This window comes from Rhamphochromis longiceps, linkage group LG17, assembly GCF_057381845.1.
Source record: "Rhamphochromis longiceps isolate RC_006_pf linkage group LG17, R_longiceps_female_GT1.1, whole genome shotgun sequence".
Taxonomy (NCBI): Eukaryota; Metazoa; Chordata; class Actinopteri; order Cichliformes; family Cichlidae; genus Rhamphochromis; species Rhamphochromis longiceps.
This window is the reverse complement of record NC_140573.1, coordinates 41,922,271-41,944,393: the sequence shown is the minus strand read 5'-3', so window position 1 is coordinate 41,944,393 and position 22,123 is coordinate 41,922,271. Positions and strand designations below refer to the sequence as shown.

Genomic DNA, 22,123 nt, shown 5'->3' with positions numbered 1-22,123 from the left:
GTGTGTGTGTGTGTGTGTGCGTGCGCGCACGCGCACGTGTACATACGTGTGTACGCACACGTGCGTTACCGTCTCTGGGTGTGCGCGGCTGTAAAACTGTCACACACATCAGAGCTGCCATCGCTGTATGTGCTTGCTGCTATTATTAACCACTAACGTACGCACACCAATATGTTGCAGAGAGCCCTCCCAGGCGCACCGCATATGGCACACACAGCCAAACAGACACACACACGCGGGCAAAGACACACACGTTCTCCTGCAAATAAAAACATTCCACTTGCCAGATTTCTGAGCCGTCGCAGCCCCGCCCACACCAGGTATCTGTGTTTGAGTGGCAGCTGAGGGGTTGCTGCGACTCTGATCTCACGCAGGACCACGAGGAAGTGATGCGTCTGTGCGTGTGTGATATGACATAAAAGCAGCAGGCATGTTCTCGCTCCCTTCTATCTTTATATATATCCATCTCTCTCTCATATATATATTCATTAAGTCTCAGACAGCATGGAGACACTGCTGCTGTCTTTAGCATTTACACCGAGTGGACAGCCGAGGATTGTGCGGCACATCCTGAAATATGGTTTCTGATGTCAGAGAAGAAGTCGTCTCTCCTTTTTCAATCATACATGTATTTTAACATTCATCTGTTGTTTTCCAATAATTGATTTGCTCTTTATTCCAACCACAGTTTGTCATGAGGTGGCAGCAGTTTGCACACAGTCCAAATCCGAAAGATTTTCTGGTTAGAAGAAAAAGATTTGGGAATGTTTGTTGTGCTCATTAAAATAAGAGCGTAGCTGCTCGCTTTAGCCGACAGTCAGTGAATTGGTGCACGTCCATTCAGGCTTCAGTTCGATACGCCGGTGTAACTCTGACTCGTTAGCACCGATGGTCACTTCTGTCAATGACACCATCACGTCCCTCGTGCAGAAAGTATTAAATATAGAAACATTTTTTGATAAGTGTCCCTTTAAACTGTCATTTAGGTAACTGTGGTAACCATAGCCACAGATTTCTGCCTCCATCTGCAAACAAAGTAAATGGATGTTTTCTTCATGAAAACTGTCATGTTAAATATTAGGGGCGGGACTTTCGAACATCTTTTGCTTTTAAGGCTCATTTTGTGTGAAATTTTTTATTTATGTTTGTTTTGTTGAAATCGTTTGAAACAGACGAGGAATCGGTGTCCCCACTGTAGAGGATATTCTGCAGATTTCACTATCAGAAGTCTTCACTTGGACAGTCTAGCTGGCTGGGAACCAAAAGAAATAAGAGGAGGAAAATGCACCGTGTGCGTGCGAGTGTGTGTGTTTGAATCGACCCTTTATGCCGAGCCCAACAGTGTTGCTGTTCCAATATTTCTTTCTGTTTTAACCAAAGAAATCGACTGCTTGTATGTGATTTTCAGCTCGCAATCTTCCTTTGCCTCATCTGTCAGTCTGTATTTCTTCTTCCTACATCATACCTGCATTACAGGGAACTAAGGCATCTGCAGCTCTCTCACCATGACTGGGCCCTATACCACAGGGATATCTAAACACCAACGGCACAAAGGGGATGTTCTGCCACAGTTTCTTAGTACACTAAGCACACACGTGCGCAACCGCACACACATGTAGACACCCCCACTTGCCATTTTCCCAAGACAAAAGAAAAAGAGGCAGCTAATATATTTGCAGCTTTGCGAGAGGGGGAGGCGGGTGTGAGGGAAGAATCTGCTGCTAGGCTGGGCTTGGCAGACACTGCTGTGTGTGTCTGTGTGCGCTGTTTATCGTGAGTGGAGACAGGGGTATCACTCAGTGAGACAGAATGCTCTGGGTTCCCCCAGCGGACGAGCGCGCTATCACTGCACCACAACACTACAACAGCGCGCAGCAGCACTGTGCAGCTTTGCACTGCAGCCCCACAGAACAGCGCGGTACAGGAGGGAAGAGCAACAAACTTTGAGAGCAGGGCGACACTCTTACATTTCTACTTTAAAAAAAACAGACCTAAACTTCTCTTTTATTCCAGCTCTACCCTAATTTCTTTAGAAGTAATTGTAGCTATATATGGCTGAGCAAAACACTGGGGGCTGAGAGGTTTGATGTGGAACAGATCACAATGTGTGGGCCTGGCTGTCACACACACACACACACACACACCTGTGCACCTTCTTCTTCTGGGCGGTTGCTAAAAAGGGGGGCGGGGTTTTCAGGATCACAGCGAGGAAAGAAAAATGCAGACTACATGCTAAAGTCAGCGTCGGCCACGTGTTTCGTTTCGAGCGTGAACTTCATGAGTAACATTCACTTTCCCATATTCTTGCACACAGACGGAGGCAGACAAGCACAAGTGTTGTAGAGAAATGTGGATGAAGGCAGAGAAGGAATGAAAGTGGAGGAGAAAAGGAAGGAGTCAGAGGGAGAGAGTGACAAAGTGAATGTCAGAAGGAAGGAAGAGGTGGAGGAGGATGGATGCAACAGCACAGGGAGGCGAGGAAAGAAAGGAGGGAATGAGAAGCAGCTTGCAGTTCATGGCCCTCTCCCTATGCAGCGAAGACTCCTCCCTGGGGGTAGGATGGGGGGGGCTCAGGACTTTAAGCCCCTGCCCTGCTTTATATTCCCCTGGCTACTGCAGCCAGATCAATGCTGCTAGCTACCCGTCTCAGTCAGCCTGGCTCAGCAGGCCCTAGAGCCTTCTAGACAGAGAGCAGCTTTAGGAGGAATGGAGACTGGTGGCAGGCAAATTTGTAAATGTAACACAGATATACTTATATTAGAATCAGACCCTAAAGCATTAAATCGCAGGGCTTTCTTTGTGTGTGTGCGTGTTAGCCCATTACTGCAATTCAGACACACTTTACATTACTGTCAGCTGTTTTCAAAGCATGCTGGACCGTTTTAGTCTTTCACTGTATAAATTCACCACGTGGTGTCCGCTTCTACTTTTTTATTTTCTTGGTCAAAGTTAAGTTATCGTTTCCTGGTAATGCAATTAGAAGTGCAGACTGATTTGAAAAGTCTGCGCTGTATTACTAAAGAAAAACAAAATAACTCAAAAATAATGCGGACAAGATGTTCGCTGTGAGCGATTACCTCACCAGAGTCAGGCCTTTACAGTAAGAGTTTAACCACATGGACATCGATTAAAGCTGGGAAGACGTGCTCGAAAACGCTTCACATCTGTGCGTCGCTATGACGACACAGCTACAGAAGTGCGAAACACGCTCGGTGCGTCGGTCAGCTAATGTGTACGAGTCAACAAACCAGTCGTGAGTTACTCCAACAGGCTAACAACGTCGGCGCTGAGTATGTAAACGCACACTATTAGCATCCTAAAAGGTACGGAGCCACAAAATACTGAAACTGCAATCAAGTAAATCTGAACTACTATCATGAAGCTACATGTTTACTTCTAAAAACCTGTAAAACGGAAATATGCTAATGAATTATTTGTCAGGAAAACTCATTTTAGGCAAATTAAAGCAAAAAAAGGCAGAATCTGAATCTTTAGGAGCCTTCGTACACAGTGTGACACCAACGTCTCAAAAAGCAAAATCCACAATCTCTTAACTGTAATAGATTCTTAAAATGACCCAAGTGGGTCGTCTTCCTCAACGAGATGCATGAACGGGCCTGCTTTAGGTCACTTCCTGTGAATCTTTCATAAGTGCAAGAAAACAGTTTTTTGCAAGGTTATCTCGTGTGTCAAACACGCGCTATAAGACCACAGCGCTTTGCAGCAGGTAGGGACTCGGGTCATCCAGCCGGCCCTCAGCAGTCTAATGAAATAGTCAGCAGGGCTGCTAACACATCAGTGCTGGAAAGCACAGTATCTAAACTCACCCTTCCTTCACCTCTTCCTCTCGCACTCTCTTGCGCCCTTTCCATCACCTCCTCTTTTCCTTCCATCCCCCCCAGCCTCCGTCCTCTTTCACCTCCCTTCTAAACCCCCCTGTCGTCATCTTCGATTGCCCCCTTCCTGCATACCCCACCTCTTCCTCGCCCTCACCGAAACCCCTCGTCCCCTCTTTCGCCCCCCTTTTCCCAATTAGTCTGTCTGTGTGCAGCTACCCAGCCGATCTCTGCCCATCCTGGCGGTGCTGGTTCGCTCACCCGGCCCCTCTGGCGAACATGACAAAGAGAGATCCTCAGTATTCAAACAGACACGCTGCTTTCAAATGCCGAATGGCAGGATCGACCTGGGTGCAGCTTTAAGCAAAATATTCAAATTCTCAGCCTTTCTTTTTTAAGAATTTGCATGGATATGCATTCATTTGCAACGTGTAAAGGCACAAGGACAGCTGAGCCTTGGTTTGAGAGAGAGAGGAAAAAATAAATAATGCAGAATAAAAATGTGTGATTGTATGAAGCCTTGATAGGGGACAGCAGTGGATTTGAAACTGTTGCAGCCGCCAAGCGACTGGCGACCCGACGACTGCCGTCAGAGAGCAGGTCTGTGATCTAACTGTAAACAGCAAACTTCCTGAACAATTTCCTGTTTGTTCAATGAACTCCAAACTGCACCAGATACTGAAGCTTACAGGAGACTTTACTGAGACAGAAGCACAGAGAGGAGGAGACACGTAAACCCAGCCTTCGTTTGTCCAAACCAAACTAGACCGAATCAAAATTCTTGATTTTTGTGGCCTCCCGCACAAACACCTTGTATGCACTGTTCAATCAATTTTCTAAACCAATAGATTGAGAAAAGGAACGAAAGATTAATCTACTGTCAAATTATAGACTACATCATATTAATGCAGTCCTTTACAAGTATCAAGCAATCAATACAAGTAACTTTTTCCAATAATGGCTACCGAGCCACTCCATCTTCCTGAATGATTCAATTGTTTTCTAGGCAGAAGATAAAAACTGTGGTGGTCGCTGTAAAGTGTCGTCTCAGGCAGCTCGTGTCCAAGAACTCAGCGCCGAAAGGAAAAATGGAAAAGTGTTAATCAAGTTACAGAAAGAGGACGCCCTTTGACCTTTAAGTTCGGCGTCCATGAACGAGTCTATGCTGGGGCTCAATGTCACAAATGCATTTCCTTATCTGAGGGAGTTTCATGTCACGATTCCAAGATGTCTCCGCTTACATTTTCCAGGCAGCTCATCAGATTGGAGATGCCCGATGCAAACACATGTAGAGGGGAATTTTTCAGCAGATGTAGAGCACGGACAAGACAAAGAAGAGGACTGAAATGACAGGGAGACGGGGGAGATGCCAGATTTAGCGATGGAATAAAAAAACTAAAAAATGAGAGAGAAGAGCGAGGAGACGAGCAGAAGAACAATGGGCAGAGGCAGAGCTTCCTCTGGCCGCTGCAGACCTCAGACCCTGCAGAGATTCCTTTCATTAGGCTTTAATAGTATGCTGCCGGCTTGCCATTCTGACCTGCACTCTGTGCCGGTAATAAGAACGGCCTTCAGAGCCGGACCAAAGCAACAGAGCTGCTTGAGAATAGTGGGGGAAGTGGGATGGGGAGGCGGTGGGGAGAGAGGTGGAGGGGCACATGAGCCTATAAAGTGCACTTTCAAATTGACACGGGGGCGTTACATTTTCACATTCTTGCTCGCTCTGCCCCGGCTGATTGGAGAGGGAGATGGAGGGAAGAAGGAGTTTTGCCCTTCTGGATTTTTTTTCTAATTCCCTCTACGAGTTCCTGTTCCCAGTGACCCCCTCTGGTGCGGCGCGTCTCGACTGAAGGAGGTTATTTTTGATTAACAACATCCCCATGTTGTCAGAGCCACAGCTCAGATGGTGCTAAAGCTGGCAGACTGATCCTGCGGCCTTTTAAAGCACCTACCAACACCTGACAGTCGCATTTGCCTATTCCTACTATATGTGAATTTGCCACCTCTACAGCCGGAGACACGCTTTGGGGTTGTGTCAGGAAGGGCGTCCGGCACAAAACTCGTCCAAATCAAACAGTGAAGCTACCTGCTGTGAAGACCCTCTGCAGTAAACGAGCAGCCCAAAGTACCATAGCAAGAATTAAAAAAAGGCCGAGCACCCCTCGACTACAAACGTGACGTCACTTTGCATCCACGAGCAGAATGTCCTCGGTAAGATCCAACAAGGGGAGGAAACCGTTTCTCTGATTGCTTTTCTACACTTTTAGGACACAACACACACGCAGGATGAATTCAGTTATAAGTCAGTAATAATAAAACACACCCCCTTAACCGCCGTCTGTCCAACCCCCAAACTCGCTCCATGGCCAACAGCTGTAAATGAGTCACCTCCAATTTTAAAGCACTCTACTGGGGTCAGTACATGGCACCTACTGTATTACACCAATTTATTTTCAGTTTATTCCTCAATGGGTGCATTTATGTTACGAGGGGAAGAGGGGGGGGGGGGGGCTATTGCTCGGAGAGCGGCGTCAACAATAACACTGCACATTATTCCAGTGCTAATACCCTGTCCTGCTGATGTCCTGTCTACATATCACAGATGGGCTCAGACAGGGGAGAGCAGCAGTATTATGCCTCTGCTGAGATCTTCCACTGAATATATAACCACGTGATGGGGAGTGAGACATCTCCCCCTAACACACACACACACACACACACACACACACACACACACACACACACACACACACACACACACACACACACACACACACACACACACACACACACACACACACACACACACACACACACACAGAGTTTTGGGCCAAGAGAGCTGCATATGCCCCAAACATACAAGCATGGGTTTCATTAATGAAGTGCCAGGAGGAGAGGGAGCGGGATATAGAGAGACAGCACATGTGTGTGCGTGTGTGTGTGCGTGTGCATGTGTGTGTGCGTGCACTGAGCAGCCGGGGGGGGATTTCCTTCTTTAAGCTTTCAACTCCCACCGGGCTTAGCTCGACTGTATGAACCCTGATGTGGGCCTGCCTCTAACACATGGCGTCACACACGCGCACACACACACACGCACGGACTAACACACAAACAGAATGTATACACTGAAGCTCAGCAGGGGAGCAGTAGTGCAACACCGGCTCCTAAACATTTGGCGGTGGACGTCTCATTGACAGATGTACAAGGAATCTAGCAGAGAGGGTCGGGGCATCGCTGCGTCCTCCTCTTCCTCCTTCTCCTCTCCATCCTTCTCTCCCTTTACACCCTATTCATTTGTCATTTTTGCCATTTCTGTCTCTGACTGGTGGCTGCTGGTTGTGCCTTGTATGGGGTAGTTAAGGGAAGAAAAAAAAAAGCATGCCCAATTAAGCCACATTGCTGTGCGTGTGATAGCTCTCCTGGCAACAGCGGTATGCAGTTCGGGTGAGCCCGTCGTCTACAACCATTAAAAAGAGGCTTTCCTGGTTGACAGGAGCAACCTGTTTGCAAGTGTAAAGCATTCGTTTCCTCATCTGTGAGTTCGGCCATAACACACAAAGAGTTAGCAGATGAGCAGATGAGAATCTGAGGGTCTCTTTGAAGCCAGTTTGCATACGTTCAAGCTGGGAACTCATCGGCTGCAGTCGGCAGACTCTGGAGATTACGGCCGGTATTTGGGGACTTCTGGGTAGCCAGGCCAAGACTTCCTGTTTCAAGAGGAGGTCACAGGTTTACGACCGCAGATAAATTTATCATCAGACGATAGCAAGCACCAGACATCCATGGATGTTCATTTCTGAGCTAAAAGAGAAAAAATGACTCGTTTCTGCCTAAATTTAGTCGGGAGGTGAAAGGATGCTGTTGAAAAGTGGAGGGCTTCAAGTTTAATGGCAGCACAACCAATTACTGTCTGAAAATTATCACTGTGATTATTATAGCTGAGTATATGTACATGAGCTGGTTCGCATGGGTCTCGTTCTTTTGACTGTCCAGAGTCTGTCTGGCTGCGACTCTGCTGGGACTCTGAGGAGCATCCTTTCAGTGTTCAAACACATTTAATGGCATCTTTTTCTAGAAGTCCTAAAAGAAAAGCCGTAAACTTTTTATCCAACGTTGTGTTGACAGCAGGCAAAAATCGGCTTTTTGGCGTCTCTTCAAAAACAACCAAAGCTCGTCCAGACACGGCAGCTCAACACAAAATGCGACGACGGAGATTCATGTGCAGAACCTGTTTGGAGATAGCAGCACGTTACCCTGAACAAAGACCTCCGATGACCCGTGCAGCAGGAGGTGGAAGGATGTTTTTGCTAAAACTCTCCCAGTTCCCCGTTTCTAAATTTCTGTTCCCTCGCCGTGGCCACGTGTGCAACAGCTGCCTCCAGCACAGCTTCCCGGCTTGCACGTATAAAATGGAGGAATATAATAAACCTACTAGTTTGTTCTTCCTAAACTGAATTCAGATAATGTACAGATTAACTGCATACATCTGTGTATGTAGCTGAATCCACTACTCTTCACTTGCAGGTTGGGAAACAGCCAACAGTTCTTTCCTACCGATTTCTCTTTGCCAGTCATTCGCCGATATAGGAGAGATGTGAGCAACGGGGCGTGAAAACACTTCCCCTGCTCTCCTTTTCCCTCTCTACTACTCTTCTTCTCCCAGGAAGGCAGCCCAGAGGTCAGTGCAATCAAGACCCATGAGCAACAAAGGGCCCCTAGTTAGGCGTCCAGCTCAGTGCCTGAGCCAAAGGCCAGCTTAGTGGGGCGAGACTGTCCATTAGGCAAGACCCTGGAACACCCGAGGGATGTGAGGTGAAAAGGGTTAGAAGGAAGAATAAAAACAGTATCAACCCAGTCGCACACACACACACATATTCTCAAAGACATACACAGATCATATGAGGCCTTGTTTGACACTGCTGTCAGGGTGCAGTGAAGGGGAAAGACAAGGCCCTGTGACACGCTGAGCAACACACACACACACACACACACACACACACACACACACACACACACACACACACACACACACACACACACACACACACACACACACACACACACACACACACCTCTCCATACGTGTAAACCCAAAGAAGGTAATAATTCCCATGTTTTTACAGACTTTCACAACAGTGTCTCACAGGTTTGCGAGCTGACCATGTGATCTACAACAGTGCCTCCAACCTCCGTCGCCGTCTTCTCCTTTTACACTGATCTAATTCAAACTTTCCTGTTATTATATCCATCTGTTCTCCTACTGCTTTTCTATTTTGCTCCACTGGGCATCAACCGACAGCAACGCATCATTGTCTTGAAGCATGTCTGGGCCCTGCCTTCGCACACCCACAAGGACTCCTTCACCACCGCTCTCGCCCACTTTATCCTCTTCTCCTTGGGGTCAACCCTCAGTTCCCTCAGGGCTGAAGTCACCAATCATGTCCACCGGTTCCTACGCTTTACCTCCATCCCTCAGACCGCTGCTGTCTCACCAATCCAATCGACCTCCCTTTCCCTGCCTCCCCCACCCAGGGCCAAGTCCACAGAACTGTGGCCACCAATCACGGCGTGTCAGGCAGCCGGTCCTGATGGAGCACGGTGTCAGAGCAACGCTGAAAGCTGCCGAGGATGAAGCCTCGAGAGACCGCTGCCTCTCTTCGCTCTTTTTCTTCCTCTGTCTGTCCCTCCCCTTCTTCCTGTCTGGCTGATGACTCGGCGAGCTTTCCAGCAGAGACAGATATACAGGACTGTGTGACGGGGAAACACGTCAAGTTTAGCCTGAAGTCATGACATCTCAGTGACAACGGTGGTCACAATTAAAGAACCACAAAGACAATAGCTCTATAAGGCTTTCCATGTCAGGGTGAAAATAACCCAGTCATCTTTACACTGGGATGAACAACAACATTACAGTTTACACTCTCATTAATATTAAATTAAATCATTGCAAATGCAGAAGCAGTGTGTAGTACTGTACACTTTCTGTATCGACTGTATCAGGCAGACATGTTTGTGAATAATCTTTAGCTGACTGAGGTTTGTGGGCATTTGCCCTCATTTCAGTTTGAGTGTCCTCGCAGCACTTTCATCTTTCTTCCCCGTCTCAGCCGTTCGGTCGTAGATCTGCTGCTGTGCTCGCCGTTATTTCCTGTTTTATGACCCAATTTTAGGCCATACTTTAACTGTCTTTAATACAAAGAGGTTCATGGTCAACTCAACGACTCCAACATGCCCAGATCACCTCCTCTCCTCACACCACCGTGCTCGACGATTGGTGCGAGGTGCTGGTCTGCCGTAAGGTTGGGAGATTGGACGAATATATCGACAATCGGCGAAAGGCCGAGCCCTTCACCCATCGTTTGTAAGTAAGTTTGCTATTAAGGTTGGTTGAAGCTAAGAGAAGCAGTCAACGGAAAAAATAACAGCGCTGTTTTAACATCTCCAGCTACAAGCAAAAGCAGCGATTCATTTACTGAAACTCATAACAGAAAGAAAGAACGGCAGCAGCCGGTGTTCAGAAAACCCCCAAAACATTTTATTTAAATTAAAAAAACAGAATGGAGAGGAGGGAAACAAGAAATACACGATTAAACAAAAAAGTGGTCTCTTCCAGCACACGTTAAAAAAAAATCTCTGATGTAAAGTTCAGCCTTTTGTGTGATTTGGCACATTTTAAAAAAAAAAAAGAAAGAAAAAAAATCCAAAAAGTAGCTGCATTATAAATCTCATCTCTCTCGTCGACATTAATCCTGAAACAAAGAAGAAGAGAAGGTAAAATATTCCCTCCAAACAAAGCTTAGAAATTCTAAATGCGCAAATCAGCCCATCAGGTTACGTTGCTCCGCCCATTAAAAAGTCGCCTATCATCGGTTATTTATGGAAGCCTGCTTCCGCCACTAAAAAGTAAAAAACAAATCCATAACTCAAAATTCTGAGTTATTTTCTCGAAATTTCGAGTTATAGATACTTTTTTTTTGGCAGAAACGGGCTTCCATAGGTTATCGGACTGACGATTGTTGGTTGGAAAATTTTTATATATCGCCAAACCGTAATATGCCGTGTTTGGTTCATGCCAAACGTAGAGGCGTATCATGACCAAACGTCAACCTTGGACATCCATCCTTCGATCGGATGAAATTTTGCAAACCTGAGCTGTGAATCCACACAAAGACACAGCAGGTCTGTACCGAGGAAACAAAGCGCATTTTAACTTAAAACTGCATGGCAGCAAAAGAAACGCACACAGTGAAGAGGAAAAGTGGATTACTATAATTTCTCCACAGAATACGTCCCAGAATGCATTTAATAAAAACGTGATTTCTACATAGCGATGTATCAAAGCACAGATATTTCCTTAAAATCGAATTTGAACCGCAGCCTTGGCATAAATGAAAAACAGCATGTTTTACAGTCAACTCGATGCAGTTTGTAGCAGGAAGATCAAAGCTTCCTTATTACAGTAAAATGTGTGGAATAGCCACGGAGAGTTAACATCAACCTTAATAGTTAAAAGAAGGCCTTGCAGTAAAAACTATTCATAATTCAATATTTCCTTTATTTCTCTCTTGATATTATGCTGAACCCAGAGTGGATGAAAAAAAAAAGATACTGCGTGTGTATAATTTGCAATTTCATGCAACAGTGGCTCATGAGGGGAAATATGAGAGAAGGATTGTGGAAACATGAAGGCTGATGAACCAGAGGGGAGCGTAAGGAGAGGACGGACAGATCTGTGTGCAGAGATGGAGATGATGTGACAGTCACAACAAGACAGAAAAGAACATCATTACAAACACAAGATAAGACCACTCAGGAAATCGACTCAGCCGTGGATTTCCTGAGAGTAACAACAACTAGTTTCAGTTGCCACAATCATCTTCAGCAGGTATGAAACAGCCCGACACAAACCTTTAAGCATACGTGCAAATATCTATTATTAGTGAAAAAGGAAAACAATTCTCTTGATATCAAATGGTATGGATAACAGAAACACTCCCACTGGGGGGATGCTGGGTCAATTTGGATTTCTGTTTCGAAGTTACTAAAAATAAATCTGATTTTTCCAACCAATCGCTGTCCAGGTAAGTGGACTGGTGGAGATGCATCGACTCTGCTCTGGGATCCTTGTCTCATCGTTTTTCCAGACTTACATAAATTTAAGTCTTAAACTTCTCGTTCCCCGAGATGATTCATGCGTTTCATTTTATGCAAAGCTTAAAGGGCTCGACTACGTGACTATTTGTTAAACTGGTTAACTGATTAAACAGAGTGAAAGTAAAAACAAGGAAATAAAACTGCAGCGTTTGAGATGGAAAACTGAGTTTTACACTCGAAAGCAGAGCAATTTGCAGAAGGGAGTGTCCGAGTGACTAACTTCACATTTTGAAATATGGTGGAGCTGCAGACAGTTTCTGCAAGTTGGTCCTCTGTTGGTGGAACTTGCTGAGTGTTTATCATATTATCCTCTGTTCTTTACACAGAAGTGGGCCTTCTATACCACACTGTGGTGTGTGTGTGTGTGTGTGTGTGTGTGTGTGTGTGTGTGTGTGTGTGTGTGTGTGTGTGTGTGTGTTTTCCACTACTTTGGGATGAGATCTGAGAGGAAACGGACAGATTTCCATCTGTCTGCTTCATTTGCAAAAAAGAAGAAAAAAAAAGTCCTTCTTATGATTCAAATATATGCTTTAGCCACCTCTCTCTCCCCTCCCTCCCTTCCTCTCTCTCCCCTCCCTCCCTTCCTCTCTCTCCCCTCCCTCCCTTCCTCTCTCTCCCCTCCCTCCCTTCCTCTCTCTCTTCCATCTCTGCTTCTCTCTGTCCAAATGGCATCTGTGGATGACCAGGGCACAAGTCTCAGGGGTTGATAGAGAAATCGTGTTGGGGGGAGAGAAGGAGCGAGCACCTCTCGCTTCACATTTCCCTAGCACCACCCCGGCATGCCAGCCTGCAGTCTGTTCTCCTTTGAGCTTTCTATTCTACCACTGAACAGGAGAAAAAAATCAATTCATATTTCCATAATCCACACTCCTGTCTGTCTGCATGTCTTTGCCTCTCCCCCTCCTTCCATCCCACTCTCTCTCCCTCTCTCCCTCTTCCTCTCTCTACCCCTTCTCCCCTGGGGTAGACTAACCCCTCCACCCTGATCCTACGGCCTACAAATGTCATTACGCTGAGCAACAATAACGGCCTAAACAAAAGGAGGCCTCGCTCTGAGCTGCGAGCCCCTCTGCAGAGATCGCTGGCTGCTGCCGCCATATGCCGGCCAGCTCGGGCCACAGAAAGAGAGCGAGACTGTGGCTACAGAGGACTCCAGCCCTCAGAGCCACAAAGGAGGAAAGGAGCCTTAATCCTGGTAATGAGGCCCGTGAATACAGCCTTTATGTATACGGGGGAAAGGGCCAATCCCTCTGTACACAGCAGGCTAACTGGCCATCTTAAGGGCCATCTTATCCACACAAACGATCTGGTCGACAACAGAATGAAAGAAAAGCGAGGTTGCGGGGGGCTAAAAAGGACAGCCACGCTGGAGAGGATGCACGAGGCCCGCGTCAACACAAAAACCGTGTTGGCCCTATGTTTACGTCTTCATTTCAGTTCCCCCCCTTCGCTTCCATTTCCTGTTCTTCCCTCTGCAAGTGTGTAATTTCTTGCTCGCTCTCCCATTCCCTCACTGCCTTTACCTCTTACTCTGATAGCACGCTCTGGTTCTTGTGGGGCAGGCAGACATCGCCTGAAGCATCTTTCTACAACTCAGTTTATTTCTCAAAGTGGATCAGAGAGGCAGGAGAGCTGTTTAAACTCACTAGCTATGCTGCTGTGTTGAAGTCTATCGTAACCTTCGCCACATATTGGAGTCTATCAGCTACACGTCTGTTTATTCCCTCCTCTCAGCTGACAGGCTGCCCAAAGTCATCCGTCCAGTCACCCGGCTCCAGGATCTGCTCTGTGGTTGCTTTTAGCACCGAACACAATGTACAGCCCGTCCTGTCTTCTCTCTCTCAGCCTCTGCTCGCCGATGATGGGCACACGCACGTTGTTAAAGGCTGCGTTACTGTTTTGATCAAGTTGGGTTTAATAGAGAAAACACGACACCCCGCTGGGCTGCTGTGTTTTTCTGAGGGTAAAGAGACTTTTAAATGAAACGATATTAAATCCAGAGTTCACAATTTCCCCATGAGAAGCTGAGAAAAGCTGTGACTAGCATTAGGAAGGTTTTCAGAAGCCCCCCCACACAGAAGCTGGTCATAGACATTATTAACACAATTCATCATATGGAACTGATTACCCTCTCACTGCGGCTACAGAAGGAGAAAGGAGAGAGACTTTGGGAACGATGGGATCGTTATACGTCAAGAGACTAGAAACGGATACCTCTGTGATGCAGAGGGACAGCTGCGAATCTGTTTGAATGGAACATGCACCTGTGTAATATGTAATATGTGTAAGTAAAACAAGGCGTTGTGTATTCTGGAATATGTGAACATATGTGAATGTGTTGGTTTCCCTTGCCCTCTTTAGTTCTGTAAGTAAATTAAGATGAAAATCAATAAAGAGAAAGTATTTTTTTAAAAAGGAAGGTTTTCAGGTCACGTTCACTCCCTCATTGGTTCAAATAAGAACCAATGAGGGAGTGATGAGGCTCGGGGACCGAAGGCGTCCCATGAGAGAGCGCGGCACTGCATTTTAACCAAAAACAACGTGTATTTAATGTGAACCTGTGGTTAATGTCTGCCATATAGCACTGGTGCATCCTTAGAGCGAACCCAGGATTGAGCGGCTGGACGTTTGGGCAGACTCAGACTTCAAACGGTTAAAGTTTGCAGCCCGTTCGAACCTGTGATCACCTGACTGCTTAACTTCATCGCACAAATGGTTTCCCCACGTTCTCTGCTTTGGTGAGAAACTCCATTAAAGTGAAGAAAAATAAATAAAGTCGGAGTATGATTTGGAATTTAAGTCGCACAAACTGGTAACAGACACCAACCCTCCGAGTGATTTGTATCAGAACGCTGAGCCAAAGAGCACAAAACAGATGTTTTATTTTTATTTCCGATTTCGAATGAACAATAAATGGAAACAAAAGGCAAACAGGAGGACAACGAGACACAGAGAGGAAAACAGAGGTGCGCATTCCTGTCACGGTTGCATGATAATTACTGATTCGTCAGTTATTGAAGACCTGCTCACTGCTTTTCATTACCAACAACAGACGTACAGTGAGACGGAGAGTAGGAGGGGAGAGAGAGAAGGAACGGCGGAGGTGGTGGTGGTAGGTTTTGGGGAAGGTTACCACAGGATGGCAGGGTGAGTGAGGGCATTAGGAAAAGGAAGGAAGGGAGATGTGAGAAGAGGAGGTGGTAGAGGTTGTCTGTAACATTGAACCAGGGGAAGATTTGGGGGGAGAGACAGACAGAGGAATGAAAAAGCAGAATGTGTTCCAACCTGGTCTGTGTGGTCCTGGGGGAAGCTCCACAGCACGGTTGGATCTAGAGGTAATTGACAGACAGCATTAATCAGCGGGTGAGAAACACACCGTCTTTGCTAGCTGCCTCAGAACACATACATATTAATGAGAGGGGTGGGGGCAAGGGTGGCTGCTGTGAGTCTGTGCACGCACGCACACATGCATACTCGCGCACACACACACACACACTCGCGCATGCACAGAGTGAGCAGCGCACAGTGAAAGACAAGACACAGAGTGTCTCGGCTGCATGCGCTGTAAATATGCAAATCTATACTCTCGTTGTAGATATGAGTTTATATTACGCACCAAATCATGCACGTTTAAGCCGCAGTAACACGCACCCCAGTTTATTTGCTTAATTATTGCTACATTGATTCAAGCCTGGTGTTGCTGAGGAGATGTAAATCTTACACTAAAAGGTTTATTATTATTATTATTGTTGTTGTTATTATTCTGCAGCAGCGCTACATGAAACCCAGCACACTGCGATATCCATTTGTAGTAAACAACTTAAACAACACTGATGCTGACAGATTAGCCAAGGTGATTAACTGGTTTTGAATAAAGGAAATGAAATATGTGTGATACCCGTTTTATCAGCCAGTGATAAGAATACAGGAAGTAAGGCGTGTTCGGCGTAGAGAGCGCTTCTATGAAACACTCTGTGGTGCACTTCTGGCTTCTGATCAGACAAAATTCAACGTCTGGTGTTTTATGAGGAAAGCCTCAACATATCGCATCCTCGCTGCACCAGATACAACCTGGTAAGTTAATAACAGACACGACAGACCAGCCAACAGTACTGCGATCATCCAGCAGTCGTATGTATTTAGCAAAGACAGAGCACAGAAACCATTTCCAGAATATCTGGATAGTGAATAAGGGCGTGTTTGGCACACGTGATAAAGAACCGCGTAATCGGCGCCTCGGCCGACGGTTGCCTCAGCGCGACCCACGAGCGTCCAAACTACACACGCTAGTTTCTCTCAGGCTTAATGCTTTGTGTTTGAAATGAAGCGATCACCCAGCCACAGCCAGAACACAGGGGTCTGTGGTAAACATGGCTTCCACAGCTCCAAGGTCACCCCGTGACCCTGGCAAGAACAGCGAGGGTTTGCACAGACAAGCTCACACATGCCAAGTTCACTGTCACGGCCGCAGAAAAAGGCCCACGGGCTCATAAACACCCCCCCGCCTCTATGTAAACAAAGCAGAACGATGAAAAAGTTCATGTGAAAGCAGCAAACCTCTCCAGAGTTCACCCGGTCTGAAACGCGAGGACGACTGAGCCCTCTAACAGAAAGCTGAATGCACTCGATGGACCTCGAGCCTAAAAATAATGCAGAGAAGAGAAGACGGCTGCTCGGATGAAGACGCTATGCAACACCACGAGTAGCTTTGTGGCTAACGCACCGGGCTGTCCGCGAGAGACAGGGGGACACAAAGGACCCACGGATGACGGGACGCAGCACAATCAATGATGGCTTACATAATCCTGTTGGATCATTTCATGGGCCCCATCCTGAAAAGACTGACAGAAAAAAAAGAGCTCCAAGCTCTACGACCCCCCATCGCCCCGACAGTTCGGCCTATTTTATGCTTATTTACTGGGTGAGAGGATGGGAACTGCTGCTGGTGAACGATGCAGGACAGAGGAACCAGACGGCTTGTTCTGTACACCACCTCAAGTATTGATGAGGAGATATTCCAACCTATTCACCGTGCATGAAAACGGCCCCAATAACCTTTAAATCGGCCCCTTCGATCCAGGAAAAGTCCCTGCGTGCCTACCTGACATGTTCATTTTGAGTTTGGAGTCATGCCTCGAGCAGAGAGAGAGCGACTACACGCAAAGAAGACTTTTCTGGTGCAGCAGGAAGAACTTCTGAACATTACCAAACACCCTCCTTTATCATTCATGTGTCCTTCTCGTCTTTGCTCCAGGTGTTTCTTCTTTCGCCTCCATTCATTTTCTCCATCCCAGCGATTTCAGCTCTATTGCTGCTCCTTCCACACTCACCTCATTTCTCCCCCCTCATCCCACCCTCCCCAGTTCTGCACCCCCTTCTTTATTTTTCTCACCGTCTTGCAATCACATACCCCTCCCCTTCAGAACGTCCAGGGCGTGTGGTGGACGCAAGAGGGGGCCCGAAGGGGGTTAAGGCTGAAAGTTGAAGGTTACAGAGGTGAAGAGGACCCCCGCTGCTCCTCCAGGGGACACAAATGTCACTATGACAGATCCTGCACTGGTTTATCCTCCCTCCCCTCCTGCACACGTGCACACACAGTGAGAGCTCCGTGATACGTCTCATTCTGAAAAACACCTGAACTCTGCAAAGACCGCTCCAATTCATTTTCCTCTGAGAACGACGTGCAGAATGTTACTAGTTCAAACAACCTGTCGTATTGTTTATGACGTGATTTGCACGTGCACTCTCCTCTGTGGGTTTAGACTCTGGCTCCAGTATGATGTGGACGTCATACTTACATGTTTTCTGTTGCTAACAAGGACATAAACCACTTCCTGTGTCCAGCAGACAAGGCTAGCAGCAAGCTGGAGATACAGTGTGTGTGTATATGCATGTGCACATAGAATAATTAAAGGTAAAGGTGCTTATAGGGCACCTTTCTAGTCAATTTGACCAGTCAAATCAGTTTCTACTACAAGTCTTATTCATCACACACACACACAGCGTTTTTGTCCAACATCCAAATAGACACACTCACACCCTGATGGATGGATCTCTTAGTATCTTGCCCCAGCATACTTTAGCAGGCGGGCGCGTGAAGGGCTACGAACTTCTGACTGGTAGACGACCCCCACTCTCCCGTATCCCAAATGATGGGACACTCGTGCATTTGTAACTGGAAAAACTTCAGCGCCGTGGTCGAGGATACCTCTGAAACGTCCGTAAAACCAAGCTACTGCTTCCTGCTGTTTGCTTAGACATCCATCACGCACGGGTCTTTGGGCCCACGTGCATAACAGACTGATCTGATAGACATACACCTCTCCCATGTCAATCAAACTACAGCTGACAGATTCTATACAGAGCTGTTGCAGCCCAGATTAAAACAGGACATTTTAGCTAGAGTGACGAGGTGAAAACAACCTAGAGCATATTTCACCCCGGTGGGGTGTAAACAGATTCAGTGGGTGAGAATTGAATTGAAATCACCTATCGAGGGTTAGATTCCTCCATTCGCACCTGAGAAAATTGATGTGGGCAAACGTGGCGATGAGTGAGGGCTGACCACTGGTCTGTTTGCAAAGCGTGTGCGTGCCCTGTGTGCAAATGTGTACCGTGTGAGTAGATGCGTGTTTACAGATAGACAGCGAGCTCAGGAGTGAATATTTACAGTACACTAGCTTGTCCATTGATCCCTGAGGGCTTTGAGCATGGCTGAACTCCAACAGTCACAATGGGGGCAACAAGCCGGCAGCCCCTGAGCCGTGACACAGATACTGGTGAGATGAGGGCGGTGCTGGTTGATCAAAAATCGGTGTTTTGGCAATTTCTGAGACATCTGCCTTTGAAAGTCAGTGGAAAAATGGATTAATGGGGAAAGGGTGCTGGGGCGGCGTGCAGGGCGGTGGAGGAGAGTGGAGGAGGGAAGAGGTGGGTGCGTGGCCTAAAGGCCGTCCGCAGATGAAGCAATTTGCTCGTCACCCTTCGCTTTGCAGCTGACGGTTGGTCACTAGTGAACACGCCAGGCTCTGGTAACCATATTGAAATTTCCCACCTCGACATAAGTCAGTGAGCAGTCACCTCGATCCCTCACCCAACAGCTGATGAAGTTTAGTCCTAACCCACCAACTTTGCTGCTAAGGGCAGGATTTCACAGTTGCCACATTGCTGCTAGTGTTCACCAGCAGAACGATGTGGTTAAACAAAAATAGACCCGCAAGCAACAACGAGGAGGCCGAGAATTTCTGCAGGGCACGAAATCTAAACCGGACCCGTGAAAGCTTGCGAAGGCAGTCGACGTATCAGGTTTGGTGCCCTCGCGTCCTTTTTAGAAAGTTCACCATGAAATTTGGTGGATTGTAACTGACAAATCGTTTGGATTGTTAAAAAAGAACAAGAATCTGATTACATCTGTGAGGATTTATTTCGGTGCAGATTCCATAATGTTTATACAGTTTTTACAGCTTCTGAATGCAACATAAATATGGTCAACATGACGAGTTGTTGTCATCCTTGGATTTTGCAAGATACAACAGGAAAAACAAGTACTGAACACCTCACCAGTTTTCCAGGTGAATCTACTTCTAAAGGTGCTGTTGACATGAAATTCTCACCAGAGAACGACCAATCCAGTCCACACATGCACAGAAATTATGTGTAATAATGAGAAACGAGACGGGGAGAAGTATTGAACACATGAAGAACGGGAGAAGCATAAAGGCAGGACGGTCACGACACCATGTGACATCTATCAGTAATTAGAGTCCTGCCACTTGGTGCAAATTAATATCAGCGGGTTCATTTACAGCTGATGGCAAATAAAATGTGTCATACAAGAAACATCTCATGATGGTTAAAACCAGTGAGCTCTCTCATCCGGCACTGGTTACAGAAGGATTTTCCCAGTGAGCAGTGTTGTGTAATCTGAAAGGACAAAGAGCATCATTTCACCGTAAAGAGTTGTCCAAGACTCAACCACCGAGGCCTGTGCGCACACTCACCACACAAGACTCCACTGCAGGAGACAAAGCACGTTGAGACGTGTTTGCTTACGACAATAAGCCAAGCCTGTGAAGTACTGGGAGAACGTCGTCACCTGAGACCAAAACTGAACTCTCCGGGTGCCGTAACACACACCACGTTTGGAGGTCAAAACACCAACAGGGTTGGAGGTGGGAACATCAGGATGTGGGGCTGTTTTTTAGCACATGGCACCGACACGCTTCACATAACTGATGGAAGGATGAATAGAAAAACATGTACCAAGACATTCTTGATAAAAATCTGCTGCAAGGGTGACGTTTGAGCACGAGGGCGATCCCAAACACACGGCCAAGGAATCTCAACTGGATTCAGAGAAAGCAAATAAAGCTACTGGATGACCCAATTCAAACCTATGTAAGAACTAAAGGTCAAAGTTCATTGAAGACGCCCATGAAACCTTTATGTGGAAGGCTGGGCCAAAATCACACCTGAGTTTCTGCACACAGGAGGCGTCTCGGAGCATAGGAGGAGCATTAAAGCATGTTCAACACTGTTTTCTCTTTGTAATTTCTCATCATTGCACAAACCTTAACTTATGGACATCTATGACATTTAGACATTTGCACGTCTGGATTGGACGGTTTGTTACCAACATCTGATGAGAATTTTATGTCAACGGGGCCTTTAGAAATCGATTTACTTGGAAAAATGGTGAAGTGTTCAACACGTATTTTACCTGGTGTATGTCAGACACTAACAAAATGCCAATAAAGACAAAACACATTTTTGCAGCCGTCCATCAAATGAGTTATTAGTTTGGACAACCTCAGGAACAGGCGACGCGTCCGATACATAAACTCGTTTCTTCCCGTTTCACCGCCGATTTGATTTGAGAGTAAAAATCTGAATCTAGACCCAAGTTTTTTCAGTTTTGGTAAAGATATGAGATCAGCACAGTTCGACTGACTGGTTTTGGTCACTGGTGGAAGAACGTAGGAGACAAACCAATAAACATGACGTGGTAACGCTACTTTCCTCCGATATCTTTAAGTCTTTGTATAAATTTCTATCCGATACTTCTGGCACATTCAAGTAAGCAAAAAAAAGAAAAACGCTGGCATGTTCGACTTGGCATAAATCTACTGCTTCTTGGGATTTTCAAGTAGGCTAAAAAGAAGCTGTTGGCAGAGGATGTCATCCCTAACGCTGCTGGTTGGAAGAAAAAGTTGGCTCGTTACAGCAGCGTGTCAGAAAGCTCTCGCTGCCCAGTGCAGCGTGGCAACTCGCTCGACTTCAAGTCATTTTGTCACCAAACTAAAAACAGGAAAATCCAACTCGCACGATGCTAAATAAAAACGAGTCTTTTCAAACTATTCGAAGAACCCCGACGACGATTGCGGTTCACGACTGCGCTGCAGAGGCGTGTGTGCGTTGTTCTATAGGATCGCCTCAACAACAGCAACCTGAATGCGCGGCTTTAAAACCGTTTTCAGCAAAAACCCCTAAATCCAGTGTGAATACACATTTAGATGAAAGCCCCTATTTTATAATTCTCTATACTATGTGAATCAAACACAGACTCGCAGCCCTCGTGGCCATCCACTGTTCTAAAGGCATAAGAAATGCACTTTTTTCACCTTATTCCACGAACGACTGTGTGTTGCGAGTGAATAGGGGGCCTGTTTGTTAAGAGAGGCCAAATCCCATATGGTGAACAGCAGCTCCTCTGGTGAGAAGAGAATCTGCGAAAGCCACCGGCAGCCCCTCTCCTCCATCCGAGCTCCAGAGATGAAGGGATGCAGCGCCTGCCTCTCCTTGTTCCTCCTTTCTCCCACTCCCTTTGCCTCCCTTTCTTGGCCAGGGGTTAAACTGCTGCACTCTAACCTCCTTGGCAATGATTTCATTCATTTCAGTTTCTCTCACTCACTCTCATCTCTGAGAGATTTATTTCACAGTGTGCAGTGGATTAGGCCCCCCTCGTATGCCCCTGGACAAAAGCATTGTTTTAGCGCCGGCCCGTTCGCTGTAACTGGAGGAAGCCGCCGCTACCCGGCGTCCACAATATGGCCATTGTGGACACGGGGCTAGAGGGACCCTGCCTCCGAGGCCGTCTAGACTTTGAGCCTGGGCCGAGTGGAGAAACGGGGAGA

At 46.6% G+C, this 22,123-nt stretch overlaps 1 protein-coding gene across 2 annotated transcripts in view; it reads right to left on the bottom strand.

Annotated features, from left to right (window-relative positions):
• dennd1b (DENN/MADD domain containing 1B) overlaps positions 1-22,123 on the bottom strand; it is a 94,844-nt gene that overhangs the window by 59,583 nt on the left and 13,138 nt on the right. For both annotated transcript variants that reach the window (XM_085387385.1, XM_085387386.1), the window contains exon 3: positions 15,276-15,319. In XM_085387385.1, coding sequence (XP_085243511.1) covers positions 15,276-15,319 — 44 coding nt within the window. The remainder of the gene's footprint in view (positions 1-15,275; positions 15,320-22,123) is intronic.